This window comes from Lolium rigidum, chromosome 6 (assembly GCF_022539505.1).
Source record: "Lolium rigidum isolate FL_2022 chromosome 6, APGP_CSIRO_Lrig_0.1, whole genome shotgun sequence".
NCBI classification, from domain to species: Eukaryota; Viridiplantae; Streptophyta; class Magnoliopsida; order Poales; family Poaceae; genus Lolium; species Lolium rigidum.
Genome location: NC_061513.1, coordinates 301,317,852 through 301,332,564, shown reverse-complemented (window position 1 = coordinate 301,332,564; position 14,713 = coordinate 301,317,852). Strand labels below are relative to the sequence as shown.

General features: G+C 43.3%; 2 protein-coding genes across 2 annotated transcripts; both read right to left on the bottom strand.

Moving 5' to 3' along the window:
• Positions 1-7,316: 7,316 nt before the first annotated feature.
• Positions 7,317-8,274, bottom strand: LOC124661662 (23 kDa jasmonate-induced protein-like). Its single transcript, XM_047199538.1, has 2 exons — positions 7,811-8,274; positions 7,317-7,719 (listed from the first exon to the last, which is right to left on the bottom strand). The coding sequence occupies exons 1-2, from the start codon at positions 8,261-8,263 to the stop codon at positions 7,513-7,515; spliced, it is 660 nt and encodes a 219-aa protein (XP_047055494.1). The 5' UTR covers positions 8,264-8,274; the 3' UTR covers positions 7,317-7,512.
• Positions 8,275-13,422: 5,148 nt separating this feature from the next.
• Positions 13,423-14,368, bottom strand: LOC124667608 (23 kDa jasmonate-induced protein-like). Its single transcript, XM_047204869.1, has 2 exons — positions 14,223-14,368; positions 13,423-14,138 (listed from the first exon to the last, which is right to left on the bottom strand). The coding sequence occupies exons 1-2, from the start codon at positions 14,366-14,368 to the stop codon at positions 13,649-13,651; spliced, it is 636 nt and encodes a 211-aa protein (XP_047060825.1). The 3' UTR covers positions 13,423-13,648.
• Between the last annotated feature and the right edge of the window lie 345 nt (positions 14,369-14,713).

Here is a 14,713-nt window from a genome sequence, read left to right as displayed (position 1 = left end):
GTCAGCTCAAATTCAGTAGCGTCTGGAAAACGTAAGAGTCAAATTCAGTGTTTTGGAATTTCTATCTCTAATCCCTAATTGAGGTGTACCCCTGTCAAATGAAATAGAATAGATGTGTACTTCTTCATTGCAAATAAGAAATGCATCTCTGTGTAAGCCTGAAGAATTAAGAGATTAATCACTTCATGATGCACAAAGGCATATGGCATGGGTGATGTCAGTTTTCACAATTCCTCCATTTAGGAATATCCTAGATTGTAGAGCTTGTGTATTTGATTATAATACAATAGATATACAGCAATTTAATTTGAATGTATTACTATGGATAGATGGTAGCAACTAGGCAGATAGAAAATGAATAGTAGGTAAACTGAACAATTCTGGCACTGTCATATGCATGGACAAGGAATGGCTAATTCAAATTTTTAATTTGTATCATCAGGTTCTAGTGACCAACGCTCAGTTTTATTGGTCATGGTATGGGTGGATTTTAGATGCCTGAACTAACACCTGCTGCAATTCATGGTAAAGATGCACAATATAGGCCAGAACCTCCAAACATGCCTCAGCTGCAGCCTCCAGCACACATGCTTCCTCGTCAACAAGGACATCGACCATCACTTTCTCAGCTTCCATCGATGCCAGGTTCTATGCCAGGGCCATCGCCAGTGAACCCAGCACTACCGTCCATGGCACACCCGATGGTACTATTCACCGATACCTTATCTATATTTCGTTCTGATAGCTTAATATTAGATCTTTAGTTAGGTCTTATGTCTGTTTTGCTCTTCAACATTTCGTTCTGATAGCTTACTCTGATCTAGTAGGACTCTGAATACATTTTTCTTGCACTAAAACTGGAGTAGCAATTTCTGCACACTTTTCGATTCATATGAGGAAAAACTCCTGCGATGAACATGATTCTAAGATTCGATGTGAGTAGCAAGCAAATCTTGATCTTTATTGGGTTTTTTGGAGGTGGCGTTTTGGCACACGCGTGCATATGCACCCATTATAGAAAATAATAATCAAACAATTTTAAAAATGTCAAAAAAATCTGACATAAATTTTTTGGTACACATCGTGACATTCTATGTTCGTTCACAAGTTTTCGTGGAAAAACAACATTTTGTGTGGCGTGTACAAAAAAGACAAAAAAATGTCCTGTACGTAGTCGTATTACAGCATCAAAATTTTTTTTTTTTACAGGAGCCACAGAAAAATGTTTTTTATGTTGAAAATTTGTGTACCAACATAAAATGTCTAGATGTACATGTAAAATTTAGTTTAGAATTTTTTGACACTTTAAAATATGGATTCACATAATGGGAGCATATGCTCCTATGAGCCAAAGTGCATTTCCCGGGTTTTATGCTCTTTTCATTTAAACAAGAACTTGGTGTGAACGAGGAGATGCCTTGAAAGCTGAAACGCATGTTACCAAGTCGTACATTAATTAATTTGAGGCGCTAGGATCCTTCTGAAACTTTCCCATCTCATCTCTCTGCAGAAGCTTATGACCCTCTTGATCCCAATGGGAACATCACTATCAAATGGGATATCATGGAGTGGACCACAGATGGCTATACTGTAAGTACACCATAACTATATTCTGTCCCAATCTGCCTTGTATCATTAACACATACTACCCTGTATATAATATGCAGCTGCTATACTGAAACTTTGTCATCACTTAAGATCACAATCCACGAGTCGCTGCGAGCGATGCCGATTGAGTCCCTGATGGATGAGTTCCACTAATCAAAAAAGGAGCTTTTCTCCATATTCATTCTATGTTTTTGTCCTGTGTGTGTAAGATCACTGCTGAGTGGGATCACAGCAGTGATCTCCTTTGTATGTTTTATCTTATCTTCCGTTTGTTTGTATAAACTTCTACTACTCGTTTGTGACAGTGCAAACTGGAGGCCTCTTTCTGTATCACCAGGCAAGCTGTAATCTCCTGTCAACTGATATTTTACCATTGTAATTATGTTTGTTTGCTTTAGAATACATGCCAGGCAATGTAAAAATTTATCACGTCCGAACACCCCTGCCGCTCCTATCGCCGGCCATGTCTGAACACCGCCTTCTCTTCTCCCCTTGCCGGCCACGTCAGAACACCGCCACCGCTCCTCCCCTCCCTGGCCATGTCCCCTCCATCGCTGCCTAGACCTTGCCGAAGTGCACAAAGGCGTCGTTATAGTCCTGCCGGTGGAGGTGCTCCGATTCCAGTAGGACGTCGTCGCAGTCGCGGGTGATGGCGTCCAGCGACGGCGGCAGGAAAGCCGAGGCGGAGACAACGAGCAAGGACGACGCAGGGCGGAGGCGGACCGAGGGGACGGTTGAGGGAGGTGTGGCTGGAGAAGCTGCAGCCAGCTGGGGCTCCGTCGCGGGGATCGCCGGGAAAGAAATGGGCATGGTTGAGATGGTGAGAGAGGATAAGAGCCTGACAAACGATTGAGAGAGACATGATAATGGGCTTGATGTGCATACGATCATTACTGTCCGATGTGCGTACGAAAGTGCATCCCCACCATGAGATGGTTAGGAAATTGATGTGCCTGCGGCTTTGATTTTATTGTCGTATAAGGATTGGATGAAAACAATCTATGTGTTGCTTTAAGATTCGTGCAGTTTATCAGATGTTTTGGCCATTTAAAAGGACGCTTGCTTTTTATAATTTTCGTAAAAAATATTAGTGGTTTCGGTTCCACATATTTTGGTTCCGGATTCCGGTCCCATACTCTTGGTTCCGTCAGTTTGGTTCCGTCTATTTACAACCGTTTGATCGGGTTGGATGAATGGTTATTAAAAATGCCAACCACTTTAAAACTTGTACAGGACAAATATCACACAAAGGAGGCCCTGGATCCCAAGGATCCTTCCAAAATCTAGTAATACTGCCACTCTTTAAGGAAACTCTTCTCGCAACAAAATAAGTATTTTTTTTAAACTTGCAACAAGGATTTCCAACAAGGAGAATCATAAAATCTAGGAACCACAGTAGAAGCTGTCTTATGTCTAAGATATCTGGCTTTGACAATATTCTGCCAAAGCCCTTTCTATGTATCCAACTTCCACCACCATTTAACAAGTAAACTAATATTTTGCTTCGGGAGGTCCTTAATATCTAAACCCCCTTTTTCTTTCGATCTACACATTTTGTCCCATCTGACCATGTAATAACTCCTCTTATCATTCCTTTTTTTTGCCAGAAGAATCTCTTCCTATGTTTATCAGCTTTTTCCAAGAAAGATTTATTTGAAAGAAACATGGACATATGATAATACAAGACGGTGGATAAACAAGCATCAATAAGGATTTTCTTGCCACCAGATGAGACCGAATTGCGAACCCAAGAATCCAATTTTTTGACAAGTTTTCCATCAATAAATCCTAGTCAGAGGTTTTCAAAGCAACAGAGGAGATAGGAACTCCAGGATATTTCATAGGTAACGTTCAGACTTGGCAACTAAACATTTGGAATAAAATGCAGCAGTTTCATTGTCTCCTCCAAGAACAAATTTTTCACTCTTCATGAAGTTAATTTTAAGTCCAGACATTTACTCAAAGGAATATAACAACAACTTCAAGTTAATAACTTTCTCACCATCATGATTGATATACAACACCGTGTCGTCTGCATATTGCAGAACCAGACAGTAGTAGGGATGAAATAATCAGCAAGCCCCACCAACATACCATTAGATTGCGCCCGCAACACCATTTTAGTAAGAGCTTCAGCCACAAGGTTAAAAAACATGGGAGACATATGATCGCCTTGACGCACCCCTTTCGCACTTCAGAAATACAATCCCATCTCATTGTTCAATTTCACACTAACAGTTCCGTAAACAGAATTTGTTTCACCCAATAACACCACATCTCATTCAAAACTTTATTTTATGGCACTCTAAGAGAAAGGCCCAATTACTTTGTTGTACGCCTTTTCAAAGTCCAATTTAAGAACCAAACCACAACGTTTATTAACATGAGTGTAATTAAGCAACTCATGCAGTGATAGGACCCCATCCATAATGTTCCTATTTTTTTAAAGGCATTTTGCTATATACTAAACAACTTATCCGAATAAGTTTCCAGGCAAAGATCTAAAGTTTTTGTGATTAACTTGTAGATGCATCTCAACAAACATATGGGATGATACTGAGTAATTTTATGACCTCCTATAATTTTTGGTAATAAAGTTATCACCCCATAATTTAAACGCTTCACGTCCAAGGTCCAAAGAATGTGGGCTATGTTGATGGTGAAAAGTAGTGGTATCCTCACCTGGGAAAGAGGTCGCATTCCTCGTTCCGCACATAACTTAATACGGTGGTATATCTATTCCAAGCGCAAAATAGCCTATCAATAAAACTGCCCTTCGTTTCTCCACTCAAACCCAAGTGAAATTGCTAGCATCCAAACATAGTGACAAAGCGGTCCCAAGCCTCATTTTTACTCATACAGTAACTGTTGGGCCAAGTTACATGCGAGGGGACGAAACGGAGAAAAACGCTGCGAGCAACCAATCAGGCCCGTAGATTATTGATGCTTGGCGGATTGGATCTGTATGATGCCAGCGTCTCCTACCTGGGGCGCCAACTGGCGAACGTTTGTTTTCACGACCCCACGTCAAATCTCACTTCCGAGGGCCAAAATAGAGTTTGTTCGGTAGGGGCTGGATGAGCACGGACACTGCCAACGATTTTACCCAGCTCCGGACCTCCTGGTAATGGGTAAAAGTCATACTACTGCCTTCTCCATTATATCATGAACATAAGGAATAACAATATGTGGGAGGAAGAACTCGACAGAATTTATAAAATCATCCTGCCAAGGCTATGGTGGACAGTCTAAGGCGTAAGTATCCCAAATCTGTTTTGTACATGTAGATGGAGGTTGCTCATGTAGGTCTTGAATGACTTGTCCTTTGTGTGAGCATAGGGTCTTCTTTATGTACAATGTCGGAGGAGGTTCCTTGCCTTACCCTCCAAGTCTTCTAGATTTCCTTCCTTGTAGAGTCCACGCCTCGTACACCAAGTAGGACTTGATCTTTGTGGGCAGGATCGGGGCAGCCGTTCCTATACAGTAGGTATACGGGCTGGTCCCATATGACCTCGACATGGCTTCCTACACGGCGACAAGAGTTCAGGTAAAATTATTAGCTTTGTTTCGAATATGTAGTTTAGTACCAGGTGAATTCTACCCCAGCCCCCACCTGATAGGCGGTTAAGGAGACTCAACGAGAAATCGCGTCTACCCATTTCTAAAATAGCTAAAAAAACAACTTATAATCCCTAAAACAATCAACAATGTGTAAGTGTTTAGTCAAGTCACCAAGATACCTGCTATTTAAAAACATGTCATTAATTGGGAAATAATTGGAGATTTTAAAAACTTAGCCTTCTTAAAAGACTTATGACTCTTTATGGAGGATGAAGCTTTTGATTTACAATGGTTGCTTTAATTTCATACAAAGAACTTAGCCTAGCCTCATGAAAGCCCACCTCCGACACCTCCCCAACTAAATGAGAAAGGAGTTGACAATCAACTGTGGCACGCAACTCCTCCTCATCTAGATAGGATATGTCAACCTTGCCTGAAACTTTAGGAATAACCGATAACCGGTCAAACTCCATATATCTCAAAGCATTAGTCGAAATAGAAATTTATTTCTTATTACTACCCAAACTAATGCCAACATTTGATAACTTTGAATTAAAAGTCGGGGTAGAAAACGAAAGAAAGAATTTTGAAGATGAAATTATACCAACACTATCAAGATTTTTCGTCGCTTTACAACGCATCAAGCTTTGGAGAAGGAGTCCGCGCCCGTCGCAGACGCACCATTCTCAGACATCCCGTGTCTAACGCTCCGCCTAACCGGTGTCTTCACCAATAGGCGAAGACTCCGAAGCAGGGGTTGGTGGTGAGGAAGAACCCCACGCTCTAGTGCCTAAGGTCAATGCAGGAACAACACCGAACAAAGAGGTAGAATTTACAGCATCGCTGCTAGTCACCTCCTTCGCGCCATCTTGCAGCTCCACTTGGACTCGCGCCGCGTGTAGAGAGTTAAAGACTTGCCAGAAGCAGAGCTACGCGCCCTGTGTGTGGCTGCTGCGTCCCGGCCTCGGGCCCGCTAGAGCCGACCTAGCCTGACGCGACTTTGATCATCCTTCACGTGCGCTCGGGGCTAGGCCATGCCGGATCGCCAGACGGCACAGCCGAAGGAACACGGTCGACCTGCCTTGTATGATGTTCATATGTTGTTTCTCCAATGCTGGCAAGATAACGACCCTTTGAAGAAACTCGCTGAGGAGCAAATGACACAAGACCCCGCGGGTTAACCGAAGAGGTTACGTCGGGGCAGTCCTTGGAAGGCGATCAACTCCCCTTGATAGCTGCCACCAACTCAATACCCCTAGGAGTCTGCGGGTTTGGGTTGCAAGGAGTGACCGCAACCTGGACACATGCTGTCCTTGCAGACCCCGAAAAGTACCACCCGAGCTCGACTGTCCTTGAACATGTGGCACAGTACCATCCGCAACACCCGAGGGAGGTTCCGAGGTATCCATCACGTCCTAGGAATCCTTTCTCCTCCCATCCACGTCGTTGTCATCATGCTTACGTTTCCAAACGAACGAAACAATGTCTGTCTAAGGAACATAACCAACAGGCTCACAGCGAAAGCAAAATTCATTCCCTCTAACCTTCACAACTGCATCCTTGTTAGTGAAAGGGCCTATATCATATTTCTTTTTCGTGCATATCTAGATAAAATCAAGTCACTTATTTTGGGACGGAGGGTGTATAAGAAAGGAAAAGCGCGGCCCCAGATGAGGTGGTGCGGCTAGGGTATGTTAATTCTATTGTCTAAACATTATTTACTAGTAAAGTTGAAATGCAGAAATTCTTTATTTTGTCAAAGGCAGCCACCATGGAAGAAACTCAAGAGTAAAATATATTCATCATCGAAACTTGAATTCATCAAGAAATACATGCATACAGGGAGTGGTGTTTTTGAACATGGGGGCATATGCTCCCTTCATTTTTAAATGCATCTTACACATATTTTGAAATTTAAAACGAATCAAATAAAAATTCGCACGTACATGTTCACATGCTACGTGCTCAGAAAGTCGTTTCATGAAAAATCAACTCGCCGTGTGGTGTGTGTAAAAAACACAAAATATAGTGCTGATAATAAGGTTGTTCACAAGTAGACAACATATATTATGGAAATGTATATGTAAAATTTTTGCAAAAAATTTCAACAGTTCTAAATATAATTTTTTGATAGAGAAAGTATATGTACCCGGGAGCTGAATTGAATTTCCGATACATACACGATCTTATACATATAGGAGTAGCTAGGAGCCACCATTTATTTATAGATGGACATATAGATAGTAGGAGCGACAACAAACCAGTACGTAGGAGGTGGGGCGATCGACTAGGATCCGCGCAACTTATTTAGCCATCAAAATACAACATTATAAGTAGACGTATTTAGGTTCTGGCGTATGGATCCGGCAAGGGCTCAAACTGGTGCTGCAGAACCGCGATGCATTCCGCAGTCCAGTAGCCACCCATGCTGATCGTTGAAGCGCACTTGTGGTTGTCGTTTGCACGAGTGATTAATTTTGCCCTTAGCAGATTGTTTCTGACGTTAGTCCACCCGGCGAACCCGTTTGCGTCGCGGATTTCGGTATAGGCCTGGCATGCACATATATATACACATCATGGTTACACATATTGACATATAACGTAGCAATATACGGTAAAAAGAATATCTGAAGAAACTTACGGAGTTATTTTGACTGCCCTGCAACGGGATGGCCCAGGACACCAGGAACTCGCGAGCTCGGCCGTCGACGTTCCGACCACGGAAGACCCTGGCGGCTTGGAGTTCATTTGGGTTGGAGGGAGACCTTACATGGAGGAAGGCGATCCACTGGCCGTTCTGGAAGTCGCGAGGGGGCTGGCGGCCGTAGATGCGGCCAGACCAATCTCGACCATCCCCCAGCGTCAACCTGTCGCCGGTGGCGTTGTATACCAGGACGATGCTGGTCTTGCCGTTGCCGTACATGCCCTTGAGATCCCACGCGTAGGCGAGGGCGTCCAGGTTCTTGTCCTCCGCGTGGATCAGCCTCATGGCTTCTCGCGCGCAGTCTACCTGGTCGATTGTATCCTTGTGGTCGTACCGCCCCATTGCTCTCACGGTTTCCGCCGTGATGGCCAACCCAAATGTATTACTCATTTTCTTCTTGATCTTTTGATTCTATCCTATTCTAGCTGCTCTCCCTTGAGATCATATATATATAGGCCAGAAAGCCCAGCTACCTATCTACACACACGCAGCAACACACACTTCTAAAGCGAATTTCGGTAGCATACCTACCTTCAAACTACTTTGTATAAAAACTCGAGCCTTTCGTACGCATAAGGCACACACAATTTTCAAGATTTATCTCTAACCAATGGTTAGTTCAAATATATATGGATTATTTGTTTTTTCGATAAAGGAAATATATTAATATCAAAAGATACCTATTACACACAGCCTCTGCAACAACGCAACATCCTAGTGGCACACACCCAAAAAAGAGAAAAAAAGATTAAGAAATAGAAGTCCCACTACATCATTCTAGACCTAGCAATATCAATACAACCACAACTGTGACAACACCTGAAATACGGACTCTCCAAAAGCGACGCCTCCAAGAAGGAAACGGTGCACCAGTGTCGTCATCGCCCGAGAAAAAGTTTTAGGGTTTCAAAACAATACCTCCAACAAGGTCATTGTCATGCACAACCAGTTAAGGCCAGACCTTGGGTTTCACCCTAAAAGGTAGGAATCTGAAATTCAACTGTGCTGCCGCCCCCACTTGCATACCACTACCGCGCAGCCCGGAACGCCAAGCAAGTCTCTCAACATCGCGGATACTTGAACCTCCTTTAGCAAGTCCACCAATCTAGCATTCATGATATTCCTTCTTCTAACTTCACCATGGACCAAAAAATCACTTGATGTCAACATAGAATAGAGCTTCACGCCGCTCCCTCCGGAACCAAACGGTCGGAGTAAAAACATGGGTGAGCGCAACCGAATACCACCCGATCCAGCAAACTCCAGGAAAAAGATGCACTGTTCCATTCACCGACAGAGCTTTCCGGAACTCATCTCTCCAACCAGATCAAGGCAAACTGACCGCCAGAAGGTCTTCATCTTCGCTTGCGAGAAACGCAAGGACCGCCACCAAAACAAAGCAAGACTAGCAGCCCCACGCTGCCAGTCACTCCTGCCGTATCACCAGGGAAGAAGATGGCGGCGCGGATCATGCGTATCCCCGCCGAACCGCCGCTGGGGGCGAAGGCCGCCACAGCACCACCCACTCCTCCATGGCTACCGGCGAAGTGCATCAGGCCCCATCCAAGTAGCCGTGCCGCCCGGCGTCCTCCACCGGCGCCTCATCACCTCCCATGATGCGCCGCCGCGGAAGCCCTCTCCTCCCCATCGTCGTTGACAGAAGGGGCGCCACCACGGCCACTGGATCCGAAAGCAGATCGTGGCCCGACGGGCGGCGACTTGAGGGGCGGCTGCTACCGTTTGGGGAGGGATCCTCCGCCGCCACCCGGGAGGGGGGGGGGGAGAGGAGGTAGGGTTTCTGGTCTACTAGGTTTCTGCCTATGGACTATTTGATATAAACGATATCATTTGAGAGAGGTTTTCAGTACAAATCCAACAATATTAATTTTGTAGAATATAATCAAGATATTGTTGCTGAAAGGTGTGATGAAACACGAATCTTGGAAAGAGTACGTGTCTTATTCATCGAGAAAAAAGGGAATAGCTACTATCGGGATAAGTATTTGACAACAGATTACTCTATCATTATATATTGTATGTGGCATAGATTGGACGTTATTAGGTCTGTATTGAAAAGTACTTGTTTGTGGATATAATTTTCTATCCTAGCTATGCCACATTATATATTCTGAAATGGAGGTACCCTTCAATACATACTGATAAGTATATAATGATATAGTACTGAAAAATGCTTTTCTGTACATTTTAGCTATAGCTATTCGGCGGTGTGTTCTGAAATGGAGATAGCATGTAATTTACCGGTGCAGGTAACAAAATGAGTACGCATTCATTTCCGGATCCCCGACAACACTTTCGGTCCCCCAATATAGGCTGGCATGTTTCTCATTATTTGGGTGTCGGTGCCTATAGTGGGCTTGTTGGTGGGAGATTTAGCAAGAAGAGGAGGACCAAGCCATCGGTACATGCAGGGATTTGGGTACACCTCACAAAATATCTCGGAGCTATATTCTCAAACAATATTTAGATTTTAAACACGGTAATGTCTGAAAGAACTTTTAGAGAATGAGCAAGTGAAAGTTCCAGGGCAGATGAGTTGCTGCGGGAGGTTACATATGATAGGAGAAAAACAGTAGGGTTTAATTATGTTCACCTAGTCAACCAGTAAAAATTTCAACGCACTGGGATTTTTCTACATTGTAAATTCATTTACTAGAGGGGGCCGGCTGAAATTCCGGTAACCAGCTGGTAACCGTGGTGTTTCACTCATTAACCAAATGTTGTCCTTGTACATTTTAGTTTCATGGATAATCTAAGATCAATTTGTGTGTTGTTCTCGTGAATAATTTGGCGCATGTGTTTCTTTTGAGGGAAATTAACGAGTTGCCAATCTGTTGACAAAATGTTGATTAAATTCTGTTTCGTCAAATTCTGGCACTCAATATGCCCTATTTTTAGGAAAGGTTATGTCAAAATTTTCTATAACATTGCTGTGGTTCTAGTTCACTATTTCTTATAACTTGCAGGCATTTGTAGCGCTTTCTCATGGATCAGGATATTGGGCGCAAGGTCTCAAACTTTTTTAGGCATGCGGTCTATGGTATGCTTTGAGATGGTGATGATGTTATATCTGGTCCGTGTTCTAAATGCAAAGACCGGATTTCGTACAACCCCTTCCATGGCCCTGTGAAGTCGCACATGCTCTCATATGGCTTCTTGGAAGGTTATAGGCACGATGAAAATGGTGATGACGACGAAGTTTCGCATGATCATGAAGAGGGGGGAAACAATAATGACGAAGATCCACAAGAAAGAGGGAACCAAGAGGCGCCAGAATGGGATCCAGATGATGAAGAGTGTGGACAACAAGAAGTGGTGTACACACATGATGCGTTGACGTCGCAGTTGATAGCAATGCTACATAACCCTAATGTTCAAAACCTTGTTTCGAAGCCCACGATGAACCAAAGTGTTGCTTCTATACAGATAGCCAAGTTGGCACAATTGCAGGTAGAATCAAAATCTCCATTGTATGATGGTTGCGATCCCAAGAACACCCGCTTGAGCCTCACACTCAACCTTCTAGACATCAAGGCAAAATACAAATGCAACGACACAAGTCTCGATGCGTAACTTTAGTATCTACACAAAGTTTTTCGATGGTAGCCAGTGGGGCATCTCAGGTTGGGTTTGAGTACGGATGGACTAAATCTTTTTGGCTACTAGAGCAGGACACATAGCACCGGACCCATGTTTCTATGGATGTACAACATTCCCCCTTAGTTATGCATGAAGCGAAAGTACATACACATGATCATGCTAATTGCAGGGCCGACGCAATCAGGGAATGATATTAACTTGTATCTCCAGCTACGGAAGGAGGAACTAGACATATTATGGGATGATGAAGGGGTCAATACATGGGATGCAAACATACTAAATTATTTCCCTATGAGATCTACATTGGTCACGATGGTGCAATATTATCTCGGTTACAGATATATCTCTGCTAATGTTTGCCACGACAATTTGGATATGTTAAGTGCATGGATGATACAACCTATCAGCAGCTACCAAAAGAGGGTGCTTGCAAAACCGTTTTCACGGGGCATCGAAAGTGGATTGACAGGAATGATGTGTGGAGAACTCGTACAGACATGTTCGACGGTAAAAATGAGACCCGAGGCAAGCCACGTAAGAGTACCGGAGCTTAGATCTTCAACTTGCTGGATAACTAGAAATAATGCCCTAAGTTGGGAAACAAGTGGAAGGAGCCTAAGTTGCTGTTAAAAGAATGGAAATGAAAAAAAAATTTGGGGTCTTGCCGTAATGGAAAGTTCTCGATACACATAGTCTTGATGTCATGCATATTATGAAGAATGTGTGAGAGAGTTTGGTTGCTACGTTGTTTAACATGCACGACAAGACAAACTATGGGCTGAATGGTAGAAACGACTTGAAAAACTGGGGTATCATGAAAGAGCTTTAGGGGCCTCCTGATTCGCCAGAGGACACAAATGACATACCGATCAAGAGAGTAAAGAAGAACAAAGATTATTATTGCGGCCCCCTTCTTGCTTCGCATGTAGTAGGAAGGAGCTCGATCAAGTTTTCCACTGCATTGGAAATGTCAAAGTTAGTTTCCGGTTACTTAGGGAAGATAGGCATGTATCTTGACCATAAAAAGTAAAGGTTCAACGGGATGAAGTCTCATGAACTAGCACGTCCGTTACAAACTTCTTGGCCTATGTAACTTTTTTGATGTTATCTCTCGAAAGTTGATCAGTACCCAACGGCTCACAAGGCTACTGGAAGAGATCATTGTCATATTATGTGAGCTTGAGATCTACTTCCCGCCCGCATTCATTATGTTATGGTGCATTTGTTGGTCCATATTATCCCTGAGATCAATGAATTCGGGCCTACATTTATTCACAACATGGTGCCGTTTGAAAGGATGAATTGGGTCATCAAGGGATTCGTTCATAATCTAACCCTAACCTGATGATAATGGTGCCGTTTGAAAGGATGAATTGGGTCATCAACCTGATGGAAGCATCGTTCAAGGCTTTCTGACATAGGAGTTCATCTCATTCTGCGCGAATTACATGGCCATCAAACAATCAAGGTTTGCCCGTTAATAAGCACACATAGAGTTGGTCACTCGTCTTTGAAAAGGATCTACACATGTACTATGATACACCATCACGGCGGAACGACTTTGACACAACACACCTAGTAGTGTTACAACACCTACAAGTGGTCGATCCTTGTGTGAAGATACACAAAATCATATTAAGATAAAGTTAGAAATCACGAAAGGAGGCGAGGAAAGAGGAACAAATCAGTAGAGGGCACAAAAACAATTCATGAATTGGGTCAAAGAGCAAATTCATGAATAAAAAACTGTCTCATCGAGTAACATGAACGCAAGTCTCATATTCAACTTGGCAAGTGGCCCCTCAATAACTATCGCGACTTATCAAGCATAAGATATGAACGGATACTCGTTTTATATAGAGGCCAAAAACAAAGAATAGTGAATAAATAAGCATGCGTAGGTAGTGTAGATTCATGGATCGAAAGGGGTCTTGACATATATATTATATTATTCATTATTCAAGCATGCAAGAGCAAGCTAGGATGGGCTGGGAAATTAAGATGGAACAACGTTACATCGATGAAGCAAATAAATAAACATACTCACTCCGTATATAAATAAATGTCTGCGGTTTATATAAATCTAGATACATCTAGATTTAGATAAATCTCAGACGTCTATTGTAGATGGAGGTAGTACACATTGGTAGTGTAGATTCATGGACCAAACGGGGTCTCGACATATGCGATGAACAAGGAGGAACTGGGGGCCCCAATGCTGGCATGCACGGAACTTCTCCCATTGTCCTTGGCATCCCAAGTATAGGCGGCGTTGCTGACTCGGCGATACAGATCATCCCAGCGCGACGAGAAGGAGCCGACATTGCCCACCTCACAGTAGGCCTTGTTACGATAGAAAGCTCCCCAGGGGGAGCTCCAACCCAGCATGAAGTCACGCTCGCGGCCGTCCTTATCTTTGCCACGGTAGACTATGCCTGCCATGGATCCTGACGACACGCCGGACCTCTTCACGTGGAGGAAGGACGCCCACTGGCCATTGCCGATCTCGGTAGGGTATGGCGTTTGCCCGATGTAGCCAAACCAGTCTACGGTGTCTACGAACCGCAGGGTGTCGCCGGTTTGGTTGTAGATCAGGCACAAGGTCGTCACTCCATTGCCATACCAAGCTTTCAGATCGCGTACGTACCTGCAGATAGATGAATATAGGGACTGTAATAAACACATATACATACATCTACTCTAATCTAATACAACACGCACGCATACGCACTTTGTAGCCTTGTCGCTCTTGCCGTCATCGTTACTTAGACGCGATGCCTCTCGTGCCAGGTCTTCCCGCTTCTTCTCTTTACCAACATACCTAGTCATCGTATCCAACTTAAAAATGTCTACTTCCTCACCAAAACAGTTTGCCATCTCTATCTCCTTCTATGCCAATTGCAAGCCATTTCTAGATGCCTGAGTGACTATATATAGTGATTGGCCACAGGGGATATTCACTTTGGCTCATAGGAGCATTTGCTCCCATTGTGTGAATCTACATTTCGAAGTGTCAAAAAATTCTAAACTAAAATTTTTCATGTACATATACACATTTTATGTTCGTACACAAGTTTTCAAAAAAAACTATAAAAATTTGTGGCTCCAGTAAAAAAGACAAATTTTGATGCTACAACACGACTACGTACAGGACATTTTTTATCTTTTTTGTAGACGCCACATAAAATGTTGTTTTTCCATGAAAACATGTGCACTAATATA

Coding starts and splice junctions, on each gene's coding strand:
- LOC124661662 (XM_047199538.1), bottom strand. CDS start 8,263: ATGAGTAATACATTTGGGTTGGCCATCACGGCGGAAACCGTGAGAGCA. Junction 7,720..7,810: donor AGGGCAGTCAAAATAACTCC/GTAAGTTTCTTC, acceptor TGTGCATGCCAG/GCCTATACCGAAATCCGCGA.
- LOC124667608 (XM_047204869.1), bottom strand. CDS start 14,368: ATGGCAAACTGTTTTGGTGAGGAAGTAGACATTTTTAAGTTGGATACG. Junction 14,139..14,222: donor AAGAGCGACAAGGCTACAAA/GTGCGTATGCGT, acceptor ATCTATCTGCAG/GTACGTACGCGATCTGAAAG.